The 24,855-nt window shown below is 44.9% G+C and overlaps 1 protein-coding gene across 1 annotated transcript in view; it reads right to left on the bottom strand.

Moving 5' to 3' along the window:
* Nucleotides 1-4,766: 4,766 nt before the first annotated feature.
* The window catches only part of LOC118773624 (xenotropic and polytropic retrovirus receptor 1 homolog), an 82,628-nt gene continuing 62,539 nt past the window's right edge, over nucleotides 4,767-24,855 (bottom strand). Inside the window, exons 4-15 of the mRNA XM_036522639.1 lie at nucleotides 23,123-23,343; nucleotides 22,537-22,686; nucleotides 22,158-22,241; nucleotides 20,494-20,575; nucleotides 20,002-20,210; nucleotides 19,113-19,292; nucleotides 15,759-15,927; nucleotides 14,361-14,555; nucleotides 6,598-6,764; nucleotides 6,004-6,143; nucleotides 5,535-5,756; nucleotides 4,767-5,383 (exon numbers count right to left, since the gene is read on the bottom strand). Of these exons, the coding sequence (XP_036378532.1) occupies nucleotides 5,323-5,383; nucleotides 5,535-5,756; nucleotides 6,004-6,143; nucleotides 6,598-6,764; nucleotides 14,361-14,555; nucleotides 15,759-15,927; nucleotides 19,113-19,292; nucleotides 20,002-20,210; nucleotides 20,494-20,575; nucleotides 22,158-22,241; nucleotides 22,537-22,686; nucleotides 23,123-23,343 (1,880 nt within the window). The 3' untranslated portion in view covers nucleotides 4,767-5,322. The remainder of the gene's footprint in view (nucleotides 5,384-5,534; nucleotides 5,757-6,003; nucleotides 6,144-6,597; nucleotides 6,765-14,360; nucleotides 14,556-15,758; nucleotides 15,928-19,112; nucleotides 19,293-20,001; nucleotides 20,211-20,493; nucleotides 20,576-22,157; nucleotides 22,242-22,536; nucleotides 22,687-23,122; nucleotides 23,344-24,855) is intronic.

A 24,855-nucleotide genomic window follows, 5' to 3' on the forward strand; every position in this document is an offset into this window, starting at 1 on the left:
CCCACTTTCAAAGTTACAGCCGAAGAAGATTGTGCTCGCAAGATATAACAGATTCTGTTTCCAGTATGTCAAGATTGCAAGCTTCAAATGTCTGCACAGGTTAATCGGGTGTTGGAACAGAAATCTCAAAAAGTAAAAAACAAATGAATGATGTGAACATTAACTAAAGCCAGATGCCAGCTTTACATCACCCCACTGTTTCTTTGAGCCACAACGTCAGAACAGACACCAACAAAACCCGTTCAATGAAAACTAGAGAAAATTACAAGGGAAAACAGCCAACAGGAAGAATGGGAATACAAGCCTTGATTTGATCGACGGAACTGTCCTTGAGAGTTGACGACAGGACTGAATGTAAGATCCCAAGCAAACTGGAATGTGCCTTCTTTCCTTCTCACCAAGGCTGCTGTCCGCAACGGAGCAGAAAGTTTCGCTGACCTCCCGGCAGCAAGGGGGCGACGTAGACGGGGAGAGAGCGGAGGTCTGACGGCGAGTCGCAGGTGAACCCATAGCACCTTGTACGAAGAGGAACGGGAACAGAGAGAGAGAGCCGAGCGAAACTGGGAAGACCGTTGGATTATTGTTCCATCATGTGTGTTACAGACCACCTCTCTCCCTCCCCCTCCACTCCCGCAGTCCCCTGTCCTCCGGGATGACCATCTCCTTTCCGCAGTCAGACTTCATGCAAGCTTATTTGCAGTCACACCGTATGCAATTTCAGTGGTAAAATGAATGATGCCAAACAGTTTTTCCACTTTCAAAACAGTGTCCACCTTAACGATGCAAAATTGATCTCTCTATTTTGCTCCATATGCAAGACCGCCTTTTAAGACTCCCAAGAGACAATTGCTTGGGCAATTTCTTCATTGTCAATATAGTAAAATGATACTACTTATATGAATTTTATGAAGGATCATTAGAGGTACTTTGATCTTTTACTCAGAGTAGCAGAGGAAGCAACACAGCCTGCTGATGTTGTGAGTGCATGTCACATCGTCCTTTGGTTACAACACAGACTTGGGACAGACTTCTGCAAGCTGGTTCAAACCACTATAAAACAACTGTGTTAACAGGACAGTTATTCAGCTGTGAGTTATGTCTCAAACACAGTCAAAATTCCCTAAGAGCATTAATACACAACATATACATGGCTTTTTATCAGTAGAAAAAATTGAAGAAAAATTCTGAAGCTCCTTCTGTCCAAGCACTTATTACAGAAAGTACTTCTTCCTTTCTAAGAGCCAGTCCAAAAACTCAGAGGCTACTGCACTCCCCATGTGCTATCTGAATAGGAAGATGACATACACCATGCCCTAGAATTTGACCAGGTGCCAGGCTCTTCTTTACACCCTTTGAAAATACGTTCTCCTGCAGGGGTCTGTAGACATCAACTGCATGGGCTGATCTACTGTATCTCACTTCTTGCAAATATGTTTAAGCTGTGAAACATCTGGACCCCTTAAAATGTATAAATTAATCAGATTTTTTTTTTAAGTTAATGCCCACATTCACCTAATATATTATTTACTGGAAACATTTTTGAGGATTACAGATATTTAGTTAACAACTCCATTATCAGTTTTGTCATTAGTCATTAGTGTGTTCACAACGTGCCAAATTAATGTCAGTTCTTCAAATCAAATATGGACTCAGGAGGTGACACCAAAAGGCCCCTTAGGCCCTCTTACCTAAGCCTGGTAAACATTTCTAAAGCAAAAGAGGAAGTGTGGGTACCTGGGAACTCAGAGCATGGGTACGGGAACTGTGCCACACCCATGCTCTGTTACATGTTAAGATTCTTCATTTTTCAAAAGCACAGAAGGTGTGACACAGCTTTGTGACTCACACTGATGAAGCACAAGAGCAGATGCCTATTTTCCCTGCTCTAATTTCTCTTCCAAACGCTTGACACATGACAGTACTGTTTTATAGGGCTAACTTTGGGCTTCAAGTGAATTACTTTTTGTCTTGAAGAAAAATGGTTATTGAGAGACTTAAGATAGGGGTCTTACTATGAATAGCTAAGCAGACATGGCAGTGTATTTACCTCAGCAAGGATCAAATAATACACCTCATGGGTGTAATAATGACATATCACTACCATTAACACTTTCTTCATTTCCTGAAAAAAATGTTGGCATCTTATTTTCTTCCCTATTTCTAGATGTCACAGAGATATCCTATAATTTCTCATCCCACATCAGAGCAGTGTCTCCAACTTTACTGATGATCTGCTGAGTTTGTGTCTTAACAGAAATCAATCTGCTCTTGAAAAATGTGGTCATTTATAGCTGCAGTTGAAATGTTGTACTTTGTATTTCTCTTGTTCCTACAACAAGACAACAACCCATTTGAACGTTGAGGCTTAGAGAGTTGAACGGTGGAAATCGCATATCTACTGTACATTCTCCTATGCACTCTCTTTCATTGAAACTCTGGGACACATCAGCAAACCTTTTTTGACAAGAGCTGTTGCAGCTAAAACATGTGTCTGACACACCAGGAGACCTTTGCTCAATGTTTAAAAGCCCTTCAGGTGGCAGAGAGGGGGGTGCTTGTTTCAGCGGGAATACAGAGGAGAGCTTTGTTTCCTACCCCCCTCATAAAGACTGCAGCGGTGTTTATCTTCTTTCTAACGGTTATCCCACACACTTAAGCAGTATGAACACAGAGACCAGGAGTAAATCATCAAATCCCCTTTCGATAAACATTAAGAGCACTGAACATTTCGAAAAAAGCCCGATAAAGCCTGAGCTTCCTTGACAAGGAAACAAGGAACACTTTGCGTGAACACAAGCCAAAGACAAGAATGTCTACCCTGAGAGGGTATCAGAAGAGACAGCCTCCACCCCGAACAGCTCATCTCCATATCTCCCTGTCAATGCAATGACCTCTCACTTTCGAACATCACCTGGCACAATGAGGGCAAGCCCTCTTGGTCCCCAATTCGGTCAGTCGGTCTGACAGAGTCAACCTCTACCTGAAAAGCAAGAAGAGGTGTGTGGAACACATCTGTATGGCTGCTGCACAGAAATATACACAACGTCATGATTTTATAAAAGTAATGCTGAAAGAAATTTTTTGGCCAAATGCACATTATTGGAAAAGGACAGATACCAAAGGGCCAAAATGCAAGATGAGGGGAATGCATAGAAAACTGACAAAACTGGATGGTAAGAGGATGAGATCACAGACAGGTGGGAGGGCGGAGAACCCTTCAAAGCGTCAGGTACAGGTTTGGTCCACGTTACTGCAATCAGGCTAGAGCCCCTTTAGTGCAAGTGAACATTATTCTGGGGAACTATAACCGAATAAGAGTCTCATAAAACTGTCAGTGCGCAAATGGTCTGCCACTAAACCACATCTACAGTTCACAAACCTAAGAAGACGGAGCAAGCCACAATACTACCTCAGAATCACATAAGCAGAAAAGAACAACTGTGTATGCCTATGCTCTCTTGATCTGATACTAATTATTACACATGGCTCATTAAAGTAGTGGTTTCGTAACCACTAAATAGCATGGCTTTCCAAGCTGTATCTCCCGCAACAAGTACAAGAGACTAAGACTGTCAAGCTTTCAATTCTACTGAGCATAGAACAAGCTGGCTGTTCTTTGGTGAAAACCCAAAACTACAGATCAATGATATTGCTAAAAGATCTTGCAACCAAATGTAAGGTTTACCTGAAAAGTACAGTAAGACTGGACTTCATCGCCCTGGCTCATATGATAATAGATATAAATAAGTGATTTTGACATGGCAAATATGTCAATATACAGACTCTGACCTCTTGACAGTACAGATTTTGATTTGCTATTCAAAGACAATGGCTACGCAGCTACAAAAGTCTTTTACAACAATAAGTTCAGACTTTAACCTTCAGAATTATCACAATGAAAAGGGCATAATATTTGGCAACAGAAAACGTTACTGTTCTACTGTTTACCTACACCACTACTTCACCTGCCTGCAAGAGGATTGCCCACCTCTACAGCTCTCTGACTAGACCATCATAGCATCACCTACAGAACTTTGGCAAGACCATCATGAGAGGCGATTGCCGTTTTTTTCCATTCCCTTCCAGAGATGAAATCCGAACCCTTCTTTGGTACAGAGCTGAGACAGGCTGGCGTGCGGTAGGGGTTTGCTCGCAGGGGACATGACTGAATTTAGGCCACCTGAAGGTTTTCAAACACCAAGAAAGGACTGTACAGTGTCTGCTCTCAGTGGGCAGAGCAGAAGCCTCACCTCAACTTCGTCACCTTTTAAAAACACTAAGACATTGCACAGACGCTCAAGCCATTCTCATTCTCATGAATAATGAGAAATAAAAACTATGAAATCAGAAAAAAATGTATATTACAAAAATAAAAAATAACTTCACAAAGTATTATGTAGTTTTTTCTGTTAGTTGTTAGCTGTTTGCTTTATACCGAGTGCACTTTCCCTGCAAGTGCACCCAGGGGTGTACACTGACTTCAATGCAACTTATTTAGGAAATTAATAAAAAGGACTAATAAAAAAAACCCAGTGTGAACCAGTTTCCGGATGTGCCGTGGTTATTTTCTGGTTTCTGAGTCCATGCTCTGGCTTCTTATTATTCATATTAGTCTTTTGATAATCAATATTTCTTCTCCCTGTTGATCCTGATATATATATAAATGTTTGTAAACAGTCATTTGTTTTCTATTTATGTATCTTCAAAAAAAAAATTGGCGAGATAAACCCAAAACAAATATACAAACAAAAATATACACAAAAAAGAAAACAAAAAATGTGCACAAATGTCTAAAAAAAAAAGTTAGAGGAAAATCCCAGGAGAGGGTGGCTTTTCAAAGTGTATGCCCATGTGTGTGTTTGGTGCAGTGTCTGTGTGTGTATCCTTATGTATGGGCCCATGTTTGAGCTTAGTGCAGTGTCTGCGTGTGTATCCTTAGGTATGGGCCCCTGTGTGTGTGTTTGTTGTAGTGTCTACATGCGTATCCCTTATGTATGGGCCTGAGTGTGTGTGATGAAGTGTCTGCGTGTGTGTCCTTGTGTATGGGTCTGTGTGTGTATCCTTAAGTATGGGCCCGTGTGTGTATTTGGTGCAGTGTCTGTGTGTGTATGTTATGTATGGGCCCATGCTTGTGCTAGGTCTGTGTCAGTGTGTGTCTGGAGGATGACTGTGTGCCTGTGCTAGTCTGTGTCAGTGTGTGTCTGGAGGATGGCTGTGTATCTGTGTGCGCGTAAGGTGCAGAGAGGCAGCTCTGTGATGGACTGATTGGGAAGCTGGCCAGAGGGCTGCGACCCCCCCAGGCTTTGAGAAGCTGCCTGAGGCTCAGGTGTAGGCCTCATCGTCCGTGTCCTCTATCAACACCTTGGTGTCCCGGGTCTTGGACCTGAGGGGACAGAGGAGCCACACACAGCAGAAACTATGTCAGCATCGCAAGACAAACACACGGCACACTTCATCAGAGACTACAGCAGACCAGTGCTCTGTGCACTCCTGCAGTGCTGCGACTGAGTAGAGGCGAAGGCGGGGGGTCGTACTGTGAGGACAGGAGGGGCCGTCGCAGGGACAGGCTGTAGCTGCGCTTCCAGCTCTTCTTGCCCTGCCGGTTGCGCACGCCGTCCTCCTGGTCCATCATCTGCTCCAGCAGGGTCTGGTCGTCCGCGTTGAGCGGAGCCACGGAGATGTCCCTCACCGCACGGAATTCACCGCAGTTGTTCAGGTGCTCGTTCTCCAGCCGGAAGAAGTTCCACACGAAGCGCCTGATGAGGGGAGGGGCGGGGGCCAGGACGAAGGATGACGGGGAGGGGCCGAGTGAGGGCAAATGAAGAAGGGAAGTGGAAAGGAGCAAGTGGAGGAGGAAAGAGGTATACCGGATGACATGAGATTAGGAGATGGGAAAAAGAAGTGAGCTCAGACCCTTCATTCTTTTTTTATTACTTGATAATATCGTAATCTTCCTGCACTTTGGCACAGTGTATTACAAGAATGTTGTTAGGCCTGTCTGACCTGAAGACCTCCAGAGGTGCCAGGATGGTAGCCAAGATGTCAGAGGCCGAAGGGAAGGCGTTCATGGTGGTGAGAGAGATCTGAATTGTCCAGGCAAAGCGCAGGATCACGTCTTCCACTATGGCGCAGTAGTAATAAGCCTGCACAGAGGACAGATTCACAGAACCTGGTCAGACTGGGTAGGATGGAGCATTGTGCTACATGACTGTGACATGACGGCAAAGATAGCTGCCCAAGTGGAAAAGGCGGAGCAGTGTGTGATAATGTAACTGGGTCACCAGTAACACCTGCTACTTGTAGTACTTGCTATGTATTTTACATGTAGTATTGTGATGTGTTTTGGATTCTGTGATCTAGTGACTGATACATGGTAGTGCACTTGGCTTCCCTTGTCTAGTCAGGTTGCACAAGTTAACTTGTGGTAGGGCCTGGATACTGTTATGCTCATACTCACTGGCCTGGGAGTGTTGTTAGCCTGGTCTGACAGTTTTGTTGTAAGTGCTGGATATGCTCTATTTTGCTGGAAGTCACTCTGCATAAGAGCGTCTGCTAAATGAACGGGTGGGTCTAGTGGCGGAAAGGGCGGCCTCTCACTTTCTGGGGGTAGACGATCTCCTCCCTCAGGAAGGTGTTCTCCCCCGCGTTGCGGTCGAACAGGCCCCAGTCCATCTTTAGGTCCCAGATGAGGGTATAGAAGGAGCTGATCGCTGAGAAGACGATCAGCAGGTAGAAGAAGACCTGTGCATCTGAGTGATCCTGGTCTGAGGGGCACACAGACACATGATTAATTAATGTCCTTAACTAACCTGCATTTGTCTTACTGGCATGATGTACATTTTTTTGGCAAAAGCTGTGAGACAAACCTGCAAAACGATATAGGGACACCTTCTGATAACTATCAGATTAATTCTTTAGAATGAGAGGTCTACTGCTAGATTAGGACATCAGGCCTTTTATTTATTCAAATATTGAATGGCTGTTAATGTCCATAATTGGCTGTTAATGTCCACAACAGTAATGCAAATATCATCTAAAAGCAGGTGAACTATAGACTGTGGCCATACTTAAGTGTCACAGTAATTCCATCACTGAAACAAAAATATCCTAATAAAATCAAACAGCATTTATTGTTTTGAGGACAGATGAGTACACACTGTACCTTACTGCCATGTAAATAACAATGACAAGACATGACAGTCCATTGACACCACTTATTCGGTGGCCATTTTTTATTTTGAAAGGGGCTTAGGTCATATTTATTATTCAAGGTGAAACCACTTCTGGGATAAGCTATATGTTATATATAATGCCCACTAGAGGGAGACCTTTACCATGAATACTACTGTAAGTACTGTACATCATTCACTATGAACTTGAAATATACACAAGACTTAACTATCAAAATTGTGTTGCAGTAAAAATGATAATATTTTCACATTTATTTGTGTATCATTATAATCATTATTTTTGACCAAACAAATACCAAGAGCAAAAGACAGATTGCCTCAGAAATGCTGACTCATTTTAGGACCAAAAGAAACAAATCCAAGAAGAATCCCTCAGAAGAAGGAGCTGTTCACTAGCTTACAGAAGAGAGTCTCACCACACTTTAGCCTGCAGTCCCTCCTATCATTGGTGTATTCACTGCAGTGTTTTATGGACACATTCCAGTGTTTTGAATGATCTGACACCGCCTTAATCTGGGCTCGGCATTACATGCTGGTGAAGTGACAGCTTCAATGTCACTGCTCTCATTGACGAGTGTGAGACACTGGGGGTCTGATCTCCCCTGGCGAGGTCACAAACAGAGCCCGTTTTGCTATTGTGACAGGACAGGGAAACAACCCTTACATGCTGTGACAGCCTTCCACAGAGCAGAAAAACCAGGCACACAGCCATGTAGTGACAGATCACGCAACACGCTGTGAGCAAAATTCATACTTAATACTACTGTCTGCATGTCCATTTTTTTTAAATAAGTATGTTACCACAGTGATCTCACCTGCACCTCACATGTTATATAGTTAAAACAAGCAGATACTGCAATACTTCTGTTGTCTCTAAAAGGAACTTTTCTTCAATTGTGTTGCATGTTTGTAATGATGAGCTCGATGTTTAGAGCTCAGAAGTTCAGACATTACAGGCCATTAGAGCTCTGTTTGCTTTGGGTGAGAGCAGGGGTGTGCGTGTGGTGCTAACTAAGGCAGCATGCAGCTGAAGCAGCAGCCTTGCTCAGAGACTGAGCCCCTCTCTGTCCTATTGGCTGTGAGCTCAGACAGGGCTGTAGCAGGCCACAGGGACCCGCCCCTCTCTCCCACTGATGGGTGCGGTGTGAGGCGATGCACAGGGGATAGTTTACATAGCAAAATGCTGCAGGTCTGTGAAACCTGCCTTTACTCAGCATCCTGCTGCCAGCACTCACACTCATCACTCCCCATGTCCTCCTCCTTCCACCACATCCTGCCACTTTGTACCTCTGAGCCATAACACCTTACATTACATTATTGTCATTTAGCAGATGCTCTTTTCCACAGCGACTTACATAGGCTACAGTTTTTTTTTTTAACTTGTTACCCATTTATACAGCTGGATATTTACTGAACCAATTCTGGCTTAAGGACCTTGGCCAAGGGTACAACAGCAGTGCTGCAGCAGGGAATTGAACCGGCAACCTTTCCACTATGCGACACTGCCTTCTCTTTCCATCACATCCTGCCACTTTGTACCTCTGAACCATAAAGCACACAAATACGGTGATCTTCTCGACATATTCACCAATTGCACCCTTCCTCTGATTAACATCTTGCCTCAGGGCGGTAGATAAGCGCCGGCGAGCACCACTCAAACTCAACCCTGACGCAACATGTCTCACGTAGGTAATCTAATGCGGCAAAATCCAACAATGACAATACTGACAGCAATCTGAGGATCAGCATGCTCACAGGCTCCTCCTCTGGCCCTAATCCCCTCTCAGGCCTAATAAGTCTCCCAGTCTCCCAGTCTGCTGCACCCAGCCGGGGTCAGCGCACTCTGGTGGCTCCACCACAGGGGCGGTCATTGATCCACAGCCCCGCCAAAGGCTTCTGTCACGCGCTCTAAATGGATGCGTCTGCTCGGCGGCTGAAAGCCATTTAAGAGACGACAGTAAGGTGGCAGCCCCATTTTGCGAGGCTCTGCTCACATTGTAATAAGCACCCCGGAAAAGCAATCATCTGTCTCAGGGCTGTTATCTGGCACTTCTGCTGTCTTGTTCTACAGCTTGGATAATGTTTTACCCCCCCCCCCCCCCCCCCCCCCCCAATCACCGCCACCCTCTTCTGCTGCTGTCACCCAGTCCCTCCCCTACAGATACAGAAAAACTCTGGAAAATTCCTATCATTATATGGATGAGATTTTTTTTTTTACACTGATTATTATGGAAAAGCACAGACGACTGCCTTATTGGTATGCAGGAATGATTCATACGCTTTGTAGGTGAGCATTGATTTTCCTCTAAGAGAGTGACATGTCCGGCTGACTTTGTGTTACTAATTAAGAAAGTAATGCTCTGAATGAAAGGCTGTGAGACTAAGCATTGAACAAGAATGAGAGGGGAGTGTACGGCTGTGTGTGTGTGTGTGTGTGTGTGTTGGGGCACCAGGAGCATAGTCATAGTACTGCAGTCAAGCCAGGTCATCAGTCCCACGGGGGAGATGGCCTGGACTGGACTGGAGCGGGAGTAGCGGGTCTTAAAGCCACCCCTTGGACGCTGGAATTCAACCAGTGAGCAGAGGGGTGATTCAGCTGTGAGCCTGAGAGCACCCTGGCACAGTGGTTTTGTCAGTTCTCCAAGGTGGAGATAATGCAAGCGATAAAATCATATTCAGTCACGCCTGGGTCTCATTGCTATTCCAGCTGCATCCGGGAGAGATGTGTTCGCCGCAGGCAGGCAATTATAGCTCAATCTCCTCTGGCAAGTCCACTTTCCCTCCCTACCTCCCTCCCTCCTTCCCTTCTCCCATTCCTCATATAAACACACACTCTCTCTCTCTCTCTCTCTCTCTGTCCTTTTCTTCTGCTTACTTTCACTAATCCTTCCCTTAGATTCTATCTTTCTCTGTTTGCTTCCTCTTATCAACCACCTTGTTTTCCTTTTATCTGTCCCTCTTTTGGCAATGCTGTGCTCCCTTCCTGCTGCAGGATCTGACTGTGTCCCTCTCTCAGAGTCTGTCTTCCTGCCATTGCACCACACAAACTCACGCTAGTCAGGCTAACTACTATCAGTCTCAGGTATGGCTAGTTAAATTACGGTCATACTTGGGTGTGGCTAGTTTAATTATAGTCATTCTCAGGCATTGCTAGCTTAATTGCAGTCAGACTCAGGTATGGCTAGTTAAATTAAGGTCAGACTGGAGTGTGGTTAGTTTAACTACTATCAGACTCAGGTCTGGCTAGTTAAATTATACTTGGGTATGGCTAGTTTAATTACAGTCATTCTCAGGTATGCCATGTTTAATTACAGCCAGTCTCAGGTACTGCTAGTTAAATTACAGTCAGACTAGGTTATGGCTAGTTTCACTACTGCCAGTCTCGGGTATGGCTAGTTTAATTACTGTGAGTCTCAGATATGGCTAGTTTAATGTTGGTCAGACTCAGGTACGGCTAACTTAATTATGGTCAGACTCAGGTATGCCTAGTTTGCCTACTGTCAGACTCAAGTATGACTAGTTTACCTACTGTCAGACTCAGGTATGGCTAGGCACATATTGTCGGCAAACACTCAAATTTCTGCACCATTCCGCTTTCTTATTTCAGCTCCCCTGCCTATCCTCGTACAGCTCGACACCCCACTGTGCACTGGGACTGCAAAACAAAATCACATGATGCCAGCAGCCATTAATCCGGACAGACACAATCACGACAACTTTCAGGGTGCAATGATGTGGGGAAAACAACATGAAGAAGATTCCCTCTGAGGAAGATAAACTCCAAGATGCCATTCCTAACCCTCGGTGCATGTCTGACAGTGTGACTACAAGCTTACGGCCTGTGACTCAATACTGAACTACTCTCCAAAAAACCCAAGCACTTCATAAAAGTATTCCTAACGGGTCAGGTCTGCACTTCTGCTCTGCTCTCTCGGCCTAATGGCAGCATTTAAAGAGGATGAGGATTCTCGCAATATCGACACATTCTCCATTGATCCTGCATACAATAAGTGACTTATTGTCAGACTGAATGTCTCCTGATGCACTGGACTGAAATAGAGTGCAGCAAGCTTTCTCAGCACAGGCAATTCACCCACAGTGGAAATCCATTCACTTATTTGGTTACATGTCGAACACCTCCACTGATAAATCCCACTGTGAGAGTCTAAAATCTAAGAACTGAATTCGTCATCTATGGACTAACCGTGTTGTCCCTGTGGTGCTGCAACAGAGATAATCACTCAGGGTATATCAAAGTCATGATCTGTGGTTCCATGGTAGCATTTCATTCAGTGACAGAATGATGCATATGACGCCGAACATAAAAATATTAACAAGGGCACAAAGCCAGCATTTCCCACGCTGCTCCGCAACAGCTGAGCTTTATTGCACTGGAACACGAGGATGGTGAAACTGTCCTCAAATATCTGCTGGTCATTTGAGGCAAGTGTTGCTTCATTCGATTTTGTGGAGCAGGTCCAAACCGCATCTGCCTGTCAAGGCCCCCTCTGAGATCAGTCAGCCCCTGGCCCAGAATGCAGTGTGTCTCAAGCTGGCTTCACAACTGACACACAGCACTGGGCAGCCCTGATTAAAGGTACATCCATGCAGTGCCGGGCTTGCATGCTGAGCACCGTCACCCTGAGAGACCCCTCATCAGTATGCATGTCAGCAGCTCAGGAGCACGGACTGGAAGTATATGAGGAAAAACAGGGTGAGGATAATAACAGGCAGGCTTGCTAATCCAAATGACAAACATACACTATGAGGAACAAATTATTGTAGAAAATATCCATGAGTCCCATGATTTATTGCATGGGTGTCAGTTCTGATACTGATGCCCAGAGCAATGTGTCAACCATGGGGTTAGAGAAGGGATAACCTGATGACCTCACAACCCTAACTATTAACACTGAATATTTGATTAAACCAGTTACAAAAACTGTTTACACTTTCAGAATGTGTAACCATTCCTTTTTCCAAATCCTGCATATCCCCTTTCTATCCTTGGTTTGCACTCCGGTCTTTATAATATCCACTTAAATTAGAAGTAATGCACTGAGACAGTTGTATTTCTGTATTTCTGTGATATTCACAGCTGCAAGGGCCCACCAGACCTGAAGGCCAGTCAATGCAGAGCCCTTGAAAGATCATACAGGCGAGGCAGCAAAAAATCACAGGCATCGACGAGAACATTCCTCTTGGAGAACTGCAGCCCACCTACATCCAGGAGGAGAAGGTTAACAGCGTGAACACCGCTGTCTGGACACCAGCCTTTTCCCTCTTCACTTAATACCACTGACTTTACCTCTCCATTAACCAGAGGAATTCAACACAACTTCAGAGAGCATCGCAAATGAGGAGAAAGCTATTAGCCGAGGGGTCCGCAGGGCTTTGGACTGATCGGAGGGAAAGCACGTGTAAAGTCCTAACATCTTCATTTCCCAACAACCTCAGATCTCCTAAATGCTCCTTAGCTTGCTGAGGGCGGAGGGTATTGAAGGACATCTGTAAGTTCAGCCTGTTATGACAATATTATAAAACAATGCAAAAGTGCAAAATAAATGTTATATATCCTGTGAAAAAATGGTTTTACAATAAACATTTCACTTGATGTTAAAAAGCTGACAAGCAGGAAAATAAAAGAACCATGTACATTCTCATAAATGAATAATGAAATGCAGCTTAGCAAACAGGTTTAAAATGACCAGGTTGGAGACCAATCCGTTTCAATAAAGACAGTGGCAGCTGTGAAGCTAGAATCTTGATGGGATATATTCTGAAACGGCTGCTTTGTCTTCTGCACATTTCCTCTGTTTTGATGTCTGATATCAGAACAATCAGAAATTAATTGATTATCTTTCTAGAATGTTATGCCTTGACTCATAATAGAAATCCTCCCTGTCCCCGCCTCTCTCAATTTCTCCTCTGTGCTCCACAGATTAAATGTCTTCTGATAAGTTGTTTTCGAGCCCTCCCCGCAGTCCACACTGATAAAGATGATGCTGTTTGTTCCCTGCTCTCCTCTTTGTGCTTTCCTTTTCCATTATAATAAAGCGCTGACATGCACACAATTCCAGGGCTGACTCTCCAACAATAATAGGCTTCGCACTCAAGGTCAACCCCGCTGTCTTTCTCTAGCTGCACAGGCTTCAACTGCCTACATTCAACCTGCCATGCCCCCCCCCACCCCCACCCAAAGAAAACATGGATCCTCAATCAAAAAACACCAGGAGAGATCCCTATCTAGACATAGTGTACTATATAGTAACAGCAAAATAAATAACCCTCACAATCGCCATCTCTGGTTTCTGAATAAAGAAATTTGAACTGAAGCCTCTCCCCATTTCCCTGACTGTTCAGAGAATACAGTTCTCACATTTATAATCACGGCTGACTGTATATGCACAGTGAAATAAAAGGGTGTGTCGTTTAATTTGCAAAAGGCAATGCCTTTCCACACTATGTCTTCCTCAGTCTCACAACAGTCATCTCTCTAAAAAACTAAAATGAAACATTGTAAAAAACAATAACCCATTAAATATCCTGCATACAATATGTGCAGCCATGCACAAATCAGTACTGTACAGAGAAGACTTGAAACCCTTCATATTAATCATCCAAAACAGATGACTGTAAGAAGTCTGGTATATGCTGCTAATGTAGCACTCCCTGTGTGCGTGTATCTGCTGTGCTGCGGGTCAGCAGCTAGCCTCGCAGCACTCTCTGCTCAACAGACCACAGCCAATGCCCACCCACTTTCAGCACTCAACCCCATTCGACTCCTCTCCTCACTTAAACTTCCAATAACCTCCTCTTTCACAGCTAACACCCTCTTAGCATGGCTCCTTCTCTAATATTACCTTCTTCAAAATACAAAGAACAGTGAAGGATTAACTGTATTGTAGTGGGAAAATAAGATTTTCAGCTCTGAATGCCCAGCCAATGAATGCATGCTTTAACTGCTTTTTCACCACTGAGGGAAGATGTCTACGGTTTTTGCCAGAACACAAATTGAAACACAGCCTGTCGTGCCAGTTTTCCTCCATCACACATTCCTGGCCCGCATCCTGTGCGTTAGATTTTGATGTATTTATTTCACGCGCGGCTGAGGTGACACGCAGTTCCTCGCTGCGCGCGCTCTTCCCGCCCCTGCTCTTCTCTCCTTACCTCTGTGGGTCTTGTAGAGCGCGGCGAAGGTGACGACGAAGAAGGTGGTGGAGTATTTGCCAGCGTTGACCAGGTGGGGGAAGGCGCGCTTGGTGTCCCGGTACCGGCGCAGGCATTGGACGAATCGCAGCCAAGCGGGCAGACATTGAATGATGGCGCGGACCCCATACGAGTAACTGTTGCATGTCAGGTCAACTGGCGGGAAACAGGAAGCATGCGTTCAGCAATTAACACAGGCAGAGCGCTAATTATAATCTAATCTAATCTAAATCTCTATCTATCCTATCTCTACCTATTTTCTTTTAAAAAAAGCACTTTCACACTAGTTTAGCACTTAACTCAGTACCTTACTGACTTCTAGTAATACTTCCTGATAACTACTCTTAGCATAGTGATGCATTTATTTAGAAGTTGCTCTGGGTAAGAGTGTCTGCAAATGATGCAATGTAATTTAATGTAATGTAACGTACATTTCACAAACTCTCCTGCCTCCTAAATATGCATACCTGAAGGTTGCATATTTCTTAGTCAGCATTATTTTAATCATTCTGTTCTCCTCCCTTAATTACATGGCTATGTTAGAAAATTAACTTTTAAATATTTAAATATAACTTTAAAATTCATATTATACTCATTCAGTGACCTTCTTGCACATGGCAGACACTGGTCTGACAAATGAGATGAGGTGTTAGCTGTGAGACCCTTGACATACAGTACCACCATTGTGGACTTTGTCTTTGTGGACCACTGTCACATAAGAATCCAAGAATTCATACCTGAAGGGCAGACACCTGAACTTGTGTTAGAAATCTAAAAGAGGCATTCTGAAATTAAATACTGTACAGTACTGGTTTTTGAGTGCATCTTTTACACTGCTCTTCACACAAAGATACAAGCAGGCCCGAAGACACCAATATTCACAGACGAAGACAGCTGAAGGTCACTGTCTGAAGACACACTGAAAAATGCACATATTTTACCACACAGTTCTCTCCTGTCTCTCTTTTCCTGGTCATTCTCCTCTCTCATAGCGGACAGCTAATCAGCATGAGGGTCGCACACCCAAACATTTCCATTTAATTACCTCATCGCTGATTGCCAGGCCACAGCAGAGGTGCAGAGACTGCAGGGGCGAGCTTTTAATGGCTAATTTTCCTGACAGACACCAGTGAACCTGGGAACTCTTACTGCATTAAAGAGCAATTATTTATCCATTCTTTATTACAGTGTTAACTGTTTCTTGACTGAGACTACAGAAGTTCATTCACAGCAAAGCTTCAGTCTGTACCACAGGGAAAGGAACGTGGCTAGCTTTATTTGTGCGGGGGCAGTATTGTCACTACTCTGACCGCACAGAACTGACACGGCCACGCGTGCAGTCTGAGGTGTGTGCCTCACCCTGGCTGTTGGGCAGAAGGCCCTTCTCCATGTTCCAGTTGAGCTCGGAGCTGAAGAAACAGACCAGGTATTCGAGATCCATCAGCACGAACACGAGGGAGTTGAGCTGGTCAGCCAGCCAGAAGTCTGCGAACTCCACCCTGTGGAACGGGGCTGTGAAGACGCGGAACTAGGAGAGGAGGGGGCAGAGAGACGGGAGAGTGACGTAAGACGAGCTGTATATAAATGGTTACAGATACACCAGGGAACTGCAATGGTCGTGGGAACACAGTAAAACCAATGGGTCTAGTTAAATGTACTTTGTAACGATAAAAGGTATCACAGCATAAATAATATGTATGTCTAACGTAATGTGTATGTATGTGTAACACAACCCCTAATTCATTGGTTTCTTACACCATAACGCACGACTTACATGACATATATCTGAAATACAAGGCTCAATCTGACATCAAATGGCAAACGTATGGGAAGTCAGCTCTTACAAACCATGGTTTTCCTTATTCAGTTCTTAATTCCAAATTCTTTTTTCCAAGTTTTTTCACGTTTTTCACTTATAAGCTTCATCTTATAGCAAAAGAAACCTTGGTGAATCAGAGGGTGAAGATGGTAACAACCACGAACGAGAGAACATTCATTCCAGTAATCATACACACCAGATTAGAACACGGAGGGAGCCCATTCCCATGGAAATTCAGTCAGCTGGTGCAGACAGCGGCTTTCTAACACTAATTTACAGTGTATTACCGCGGTGTGACAAAGAGAGGGGTACCGGCTTGTAAATGAAGCGGAACATGCGCAGCGGCTAATCCCTGCAGCGCCTCTTTTTCCATGAATTAAACGATGACGGACGCACCCATCCAAATCTTAATGGGCCCCCAGCTGGAGAGCCACGCTGGGCTGGCTCTCCCTGAAGAGGATCCGCAGGACAGCCAGCCTGCTTTCCACTGGCCTGCTGTAGCTGTATATCTGTCACTCTTAAACAGGCAAATAACTCTCACCCACTGCTCCCCTGCTACTGATTCTAGAGCATCTTCACAGCTGAAGTATCCCATACCTCCCATGCCCACACGCAATGCAGTTGCTTTAAGTAAATATGTGAAATCGCTTGCCATAGTTGTAATACTCCTGTTTTGTAGAGACCACAAGAAATTGTGATTGTAAGTACAATATCTCATTACAAGATTTTCTGCCAAACAGCATGGGAGGTTGCTTACTGTCTAGGCTCTAGCGTGAACTACTGATTGCATGTAAGGATCACACTATATAGGAGAAAGTACTGAAACAGACGCTGTATATCTATGGTATTTTACACACGACAAACACACATATTTATATGTTTTGAGCCAGCCTTTCTGGGTTTTTCACTTGCTTTAGGTATAGCGGAGCTACAGCCAAGACGAGTGAGCTGAAATGCAGCTGCGGTCAAAGACAGACGGCTGGTGTGGGCCCTGACTGGGCTGGCTCGGGTTGATGACACGGCCATGTGTCGCTGTGAAACAGCCCCCTCGCCCTGCAGCCTCCAGGGCACAGCTGACATTTCACAGCGGCAGCCGCCTGCACACGCAGTGTCCATCTGAGCCACCACAGCAGCACAACTGCAAATGCCACCGCGTATCAATTCCCAGCTGTAACGTATGACCATTCATTATGTCTCCATATCAATCCATTTTTCTATTCATGCACATAACCTGCTGAATCCAACCCCTTTCTGTAACCCGTGTTCCTTTCTTCTACAGAAACACACATTTAGGTTTTTTTTAAAATGTTTGTAACCTGCACAAATGCCAGGGTTTCGGCCTGTGTTCTCTGAGGATGTGTTCTTATTTTGTGATTTACTGCGAGGTGGAGGGCACGGCGGCCAGCTGCCTGCCTAAGCGCCCCACTCTGGCTCCAGTCAGGCCCAATTAGAGGCTGGGAGGGCTGAGCAGAGGCAGGCGGCTGATGGCTCTATCCTGGTAATGATTGCGCGGTCACACTCGCAGCCGCGGCGTCAGGAGGAAGGTGGCTGCATTCTATTATCCCTCACCCTGCTGCCCCCTGCTTCACACTGAGAAACCTGCTGATCCAATATCAGACAAAGGAAAGAAAGCCAAACAAGGATGATTGTACAACACCTGAGAAGGGGCAATGCGATCCCTGTGTGCTAATCAAAACAGGTTTGCGGGGACAGGCCTCGATTTGTGTGTTATTTAAGTAGTTGTATTAACCGTCACAGTTACATATACAACGCGCAGCTGTTCTTATGTCCATTATTAAATAAGTCCAAATTGCGAAATTAAATATGTGGTATTAAAATGTATAGCTGGGAAATGCTTTCGGAAGGGCATTCTCAGGAAATAACCACTTGCTGTTCGTAGCACAATCCCCCCATGCCAGAGGAACACGATACTCAAACCTAATTTGCATTATGAAAGCTTCTTGTGATATGGTAGTCATAGGGCCCAGTGGAATTGAGGCAGCGAGCGGCCTCATGATGACGGAAGCAAACAGGTAAGATGCCTTCAGAGTGATAAACACAGTGGATTGAAGTGGATGGAACACAACTGGATTGATCTCTCTTTACCTCGTTTACCATCCTCGTTTCAACTTTAATTATAAAAATGTATTTAATGATTATATAATTATTTATGAAAGTATAATATAATTATATAACTATATAATTTATAATTATAATTAGTCATATCAACCTTGTGGCTGTATTTTCCCAGTACCTTGGGAAAATGGTCTAGATTCAGACTACAGCTTGTCTGTAGGACCATATGTTCTTACTTGTTATTAGCATCAGAAAACTAGCAAGTCACTTATTATGTTCACATGATTCCCAGATTTTAGTATTGAGGGTTCTAGAGTTTTTAACTGTTCTGAGGGTAAAAGCACATTTTATTGCACAGTCCAGGCAAAGTACCACCTATAGCTAACTAAAAGTGACATGAAACCTACAGAAACGAGCATGTACGTCAGTATTACAACAACTAGCTAAGCTATCACACATATTCTTGTTTTAAACCCTAACACATATTCACATATCAGTCTCGTCTGCTGCTTCACTGGGAGACTGATCTCCACTGCGCAAATTGAAAGTGAAAACAACAAACCCGGCCGAAAGTGTGTGTTCACAAACTGGATTAGGCTCAAACAATATGGTCCCAGTTCTGGTTTTATGAGAATATGGAAGAGGCTCTACTGTGATACCCGTCGTAATCCGGTATGCTCAACTTATTGTGTAGTGGATATATAGTGTATTCTTTGCTCTAAACTCTGGACATCGGTTTCCTGAATATGTTCAGCTCATCTGAACAGCAAGCTCAGTTCTTCTCAGTACATTAGGGAGTGGGAGGGTTAGGGTCTCACCAGCAGCTTCAGCAGCCAGAAGCGGGACTTGTAGTAGCCAGTCTTGAAGGGGTTGATGAGGAAGAGGAGCATGAAACCATACAGTATAAGCGGGTTGACTTGCATGGGGATGAAGGTGTAGTCCGAATACAGGCAGGAGAGGATACTGATACACCACAGTACCCCCAGGAACCCAGCAATCTAGGAGACCGAGAGAAAAATCAAATAATAATATAATATATTAATAATATCTACCAGCAATTCTGTGCTGCTGTCTGATCACCATAGCAATAAAAAAAACCCATATATGGACAGATCCTTTGGCTCAGGGGAGTTCTGCTCTCTTCATTCCCCCTTTTTTTCAAGCCATACCTCCACTCACGTCCTCTTCCCGTCTCTCCCATTCACTGATGTAATTTCCGCAAATATCCCCAGTTCTGGTCTAGAGAATCAGGACACCCTTTGGAGTTTTTTCGTTAGTGCTCCCTACAGCATACTCTCTACTGAGCACTCCAGAGCCTACTTCCCCCAGCTCCCACTCAAATCAGGAGAAATTTCCAACAATTGATGTTAAATTATGTTTTAAGTACACATACAACATTTTCAAGGATTATTTTTCTTGATTAGAGTGCCCAATTTCAAAAATGAAATCGAGCTATCATGAGGATGATAAGGTGGGGGAGAATACTTTTTCAGACATTGTACTTTGAAAATATTTTACTTCTGAATGAATGCAAACATACAGATGCTCTTGGCAGCAGATGCCAGTCAATGATGTCTTTTGGTGGTGGTCTTCAGCCAGCACATCAGCACTCTCATCTTGCTAGAGTTAAGACTGAATGACACCAGGCTAATGGGTTTACCCAAAAGTACTCCCCACTACACCAGCTGCCTGGCTTCCCTTACTCACCTCAAAGAGATGCTGGTGGGACAGGTTGCTGCGGGGGTTCAGCTCAAAGATGAGCACGTGGTTGACCCCCGCTTGCCGCCAGCCGTAGGTGTTGATGCCCAGCAGGAACAGGAACTCAATGAGCAGGAAGCCGCCCCGGTAGATACGCACCAGCGGCCACACATTGGAATTTTCACTGTCGCCGCTCTTGTCCCTGGTCAACACCACGCCTGCAGGAGAAATGGGCCGATTTTTTTTATCATCGCTATCATCAGAGTTCAAAGCAATAAAGTTATCTTCTGCTGAACTCCTTTTATTGCAGACCATATATCAGGATGATCTTTGAAAGTATTAAAGAATAAAATGAAAGCATGCAGTGGGCTATAAGTGAAACCCAGATATAGTAGTGGACAGAGGCTTTTGTTTCAGCCGCGTTTAAGAGCTTTCATCTGGTCCGCGTGCACTAGCTGAAGTGGGCATTTGTGACCGGCTGCGAAACTAGACTAACTGTACCTCTGAGGATGAAGGACACGGCAAGGACCATGAAAACACCGCAGAACAGGCCGACGCGGAAGGTGGTCCAGGATGGCGCTGGCTGGAGGCCGAATGATCAGACAAACACGGATCAGCGCACAGCACCATTCCCGGAGCATTACTCAGTGAGATTAACATACTGTATCGCACATGATTAATTACACTACACACACAGAAGGCAGGGCGTACAATGAAATCTATGTAAAGGTTCACGCAATACACGTATCACACTTTCCCTCTGATATATGTACCCTGTTGTTTGTGCCAAAGTACCAACAGTGTACAGCAGGCGGATAATTCAGTAAGAGACTTTGACACCCTTTAACTCCACGGCCGCATGCCTTTTGCTTTCTTACATTGCTGAGCTTGACATAGGAAATCAATAAGGTCTTCCCCAACCCCACCCCCTTCACCCCTTCCCTGTTTGTGGCATTTACTGTCACTTACTACCCTCTCAAAGAGACCAGGTGACATGTTAAAAGCATCCGGGATTACATGAATACGGTGAATCAGCTGGGATGGGGTGCCATACAGAATATTTCTTAAAGCCACAGACTGAAATTATGGGTTGTCTGTTCTAATCCAATGTGATGCACTGCTGTTGTGTCATTGAGCAAGACACTGTGCTGCACTGTCAACTAAAATCCAACCTTAACATAGTAGGAGCTATAGGTACAAAATAACAAGGGTGACCTAAGCAATTTCATAACGTAAATGGTTAGATATTGCAGCAGACATTTGATAGTGTTCTCTGATGGCCTGATGCAGTGAAATGACTGGCAAGATAAACAGAAAAGTGGTGGTTTAAAGAATAGTTCTTCTTTCTAAGCAAGCTATTCCAAACTTTTTATAGTTATTTAAAGAAAATAAGATTTCCTAAGGAGAAAGCACATTAAGAAGAGATGCTTTGGTAACATTCACCCTGTAAAACACACATTACAGCATGACTTCGAGTCTACAGCCAGTGCAAGGTATAATGCTTATAATATTACATCTCACGCTTCCTGGAACTGGAAACCATTTTGGGTTTAGCAGCCACAATTGACTCACATCCCACCCTGGATCCACGCTCACACTCCAATGCTATACAAAGCCACAAGGCTACTGTTTCAGAATTATGCCTTGGAGGACTGGTCTCTAAATTTAACCCAGCAAAACTCTCATCAAGGGCCACTTGAAAAGTAACAAACCAATTTAAGCAAATGTGCCCGAGGGGAATTTCAACCAGCCATCACAATCTGGCACAAATCGAGGGTGACACAGCAGTGCTGTAAAAACGGCCATAAAGTCCACAGATACACGCTAAGTGGTGCTGCTGTGGGACCGGTGCTTCTTCGGCCTGGCGCGGAAAGGCTGTTACGGAGTGCGGATCGATGCAGCGAGAGTGCAGCAGCGCCTGCACACACACGCAGGTGGGATAATGTAGGAAGAGTGCGGTAACCCAAACCACAGGAGAGAGGCCTACTGAGCTGGGTTAATGCCTTTACGGTACAGTAAACCCCGTAACGCTTGCCTTATCAGTAACAAACTCCCAACAATGCAGAGTCATAATGGCAGCTAAAAAGGCATCAGTGCAGTATTCGGGTTTGGGTCATAACTCTTTTCACATGTGAGAGGCAGGCTTGCCAGTTGCAGGCTCTCACCTGTGCAGCTCCCAGCGGGGGGACTCTCAACCTCTTCATGGCCTTCTGTCGGTCCCCCCCCTCCAACTCGGTGGTCACCAAGGCCTGGGGGCAGACACACACAGGCACGTGTTCAGGGTTTGTTCCAGCACGCTGCTCCTACAAACCACTTAAGAAGACCTGTTAGTTCTCTTCACTAGCACAGGACAACACATCTAACCAATGACTGAAGGGATACAGGTAGCTATACAAAACTAGCAGCACCTATACAAGTCATTCCTGTGCTCGGGCTAAAAGGGAAACAGAAGAAAGCAGGTACTGGTAGCAGTCTTGGTGGACAGAATCCCCACATTGCACTGCTACACAAACGAAGCCCTAAAGGGTGGTGTTAGGACTGTACCTCGGTCTCGGAGATCAGCTGTGTGATCTTCTTGCAGGTGTAGAACGGGGCCACCTCCACGTGGACCACACGCCAGTCCGCGCCACGAGAAGTCTCCAGGATTTTGTCATGCTTCTTCAGAATCTTCCGGAAACCAGTGAAATTCAGGTTCTGAAAATGTAGTTGCATATACAATACCAATCAAATTTTTGGACACACCTGATTAAGATAATGGGAAACATGCATTCAAAGACATTTTGATCTAAAGACTTATGCTTAAAAGCTTGAAATTCGTTTCTTCCACTCAAGTTCATGCCTCTACATGAATTTCTTTCCAGAAATTTTAATTAAAAAAAATATTTTTTGGCTACTTCGAAGAGTCTAAAATATAAGATATGGATTTGTTTAACACTTTTTCAGTTACAGCATGATTCTGTTCGTGTTATTTCAGTTTTGACATCTTTACTGTTATTCTAAAATGTGGAAAAAAGCAAAGAAAGAAAGGTGTGTCAAAACTTTTGACTGGTACTGCATGCTCAGATCTAATGTGGGTATGATAAAGAGGAGCAGATGAGGGAGAGACCCAGGGCCGGCTAGGGGCAGTGACCTGGTAGTTCTGCAGCAGGATGAGGCTGAGGTAGAACTCGCTGAAGGCCAGCTGCAGGTCCTTGATGTTGCGGTATTTGACGCGCTCCTCGTGCGACAGGTGGAACACGGTCTTGCGGCGCCTGCGCAGCCCCGGCGCGTTGCTCTCCCGCTGCGCGTCCAGAGACGACTGCAGCTCATTCTGCAGGGTGGCGAAGCGCCTCTGCGCCTCGGCCAGTTTCTCTGCGGGGCAGAGGGAGAGAGGGGAGGGGAAGGGGCAGTGTCAGACCTCCTTTCACACCTTAAATGCTGTTTTAAGGCAACACATGATGGGATTCATCACTCTTGGGACAGCTTTCATGGTTTTTCATATTACTCGGACAGACAGGGCTAAACACAAAAGCATGAGGTGATGAGAGGAGTGGAGCTAGGCAAACTTTAAAAATTTTTCTAAATCCAGAGGCAAACCTCATACAACATAGAGGCAACATACAGTATGCATCTGTTTCGAAAAAACCAAACAACCAAAAAAGCCACCTGATCAGGAAAGACCAACTTTGGGAGCTGCTGAGTCCATAAGTCGGACTGGCTTTAGGCACAGCCAGTAGTAAACAAGTTACTCCCTGAAGGGAGCTGCAGTGCTCTCCATTACAGGGAAGCGGAAAGGGAGTATTAGGTTGTGCAGACATGTAAATGCAGGCTTCTGTGTGCCCATTAACAGGGTCACTGGCAGGTTAATACAGCCCCTGGGTGAGTGTTGCTCAGGGTAACACGAGTAGATCTGGAGCGGGGCCCACATTCTACCCCTCTAACTTCCCACCGCCCCCACCCCCTGCCCCCCAGTCTGTCCCTACTGACAGATTCCTGGACACTCCCTGTATCAGACCTGCCTTGCAACCTTCACTGCCCCTGACAACCTCAGCCCTCGCCCTGGTGGCCTGATACACCACGCAAGCCTGTCCTATTCATAGACTGGTGTGGAGAAGCCTCTCGAAGGGGGCGTCACAGCCCCCTTGTGGAATGGTTGGGGAATCTGTGCAGTGCTGGAGGCTCTGCTGGTGACAGAGCTAAAACCTGAGGCCTTGCTCGTTAAACCACTGATGTTCAGGACAAAGCTTGTGAAGCCACGCAATTCGGTGGCAGAGCTGGGAAAACCCCCACCACCGCTAATGCCCATCTCTGGGGCTCTAAGGATTTTTTTTTTTTACAGGAATGTCTCAAGGCAAAGATTATGAAGAGCTCCACAGGCCTAAGCATAAAAAAAACTCACTCTTAGCATTTCCAGCACCACAATCTAAAGAGAAGCACCCCAAGCAAATGGATAATGGGAGCTACCAACACAGAGACAGAAACAGACATGTCACCTGTTCTTTACCATGAAACACTGTTAAAGAAAGGTGCTCTTTGAAATCGGGGAGACTCAGATATATATGCATGCATTATTGACGCTATACCAGCCAGGAGACTCCTGCAGCAAAAGCAGTTAATTTCACTCTTATAAAATGAACTAATGGGGTCACTTGCCCTTTGAGAAATGGAAAACTGCTGGGAACAGCTTTGTGTAGGCGAGTCTCTTACGTAAAACACATACATTGAAAACAGTGTTAAAAAAACTAAATAATTATGTCTGACAAGATTTCATAATCAACCATTTCATCCAAACAGCTGGCTTAAAGAAATAAGAGATGTGTTTATCTGTGTGGGACCAGAGGATGCTGCTGGGTGGAGGTTTGTGTGAAATAACTGTGTGGTGAG

This window comes from Megalops cyprinoides, chromosome 2 (genome assembly GCF_013368585.1).
Source record: "Megalops cyprinoides isolate fMegCyp1 chromosome 2, fMegCyp1.pri, whole genome shotgun sequence".
NCBI lineage: Eukaryota > Metazoa > Chordata > Actinopteri > Elopiformes > Megalopidae > Megalops > Megalops cyprinoides.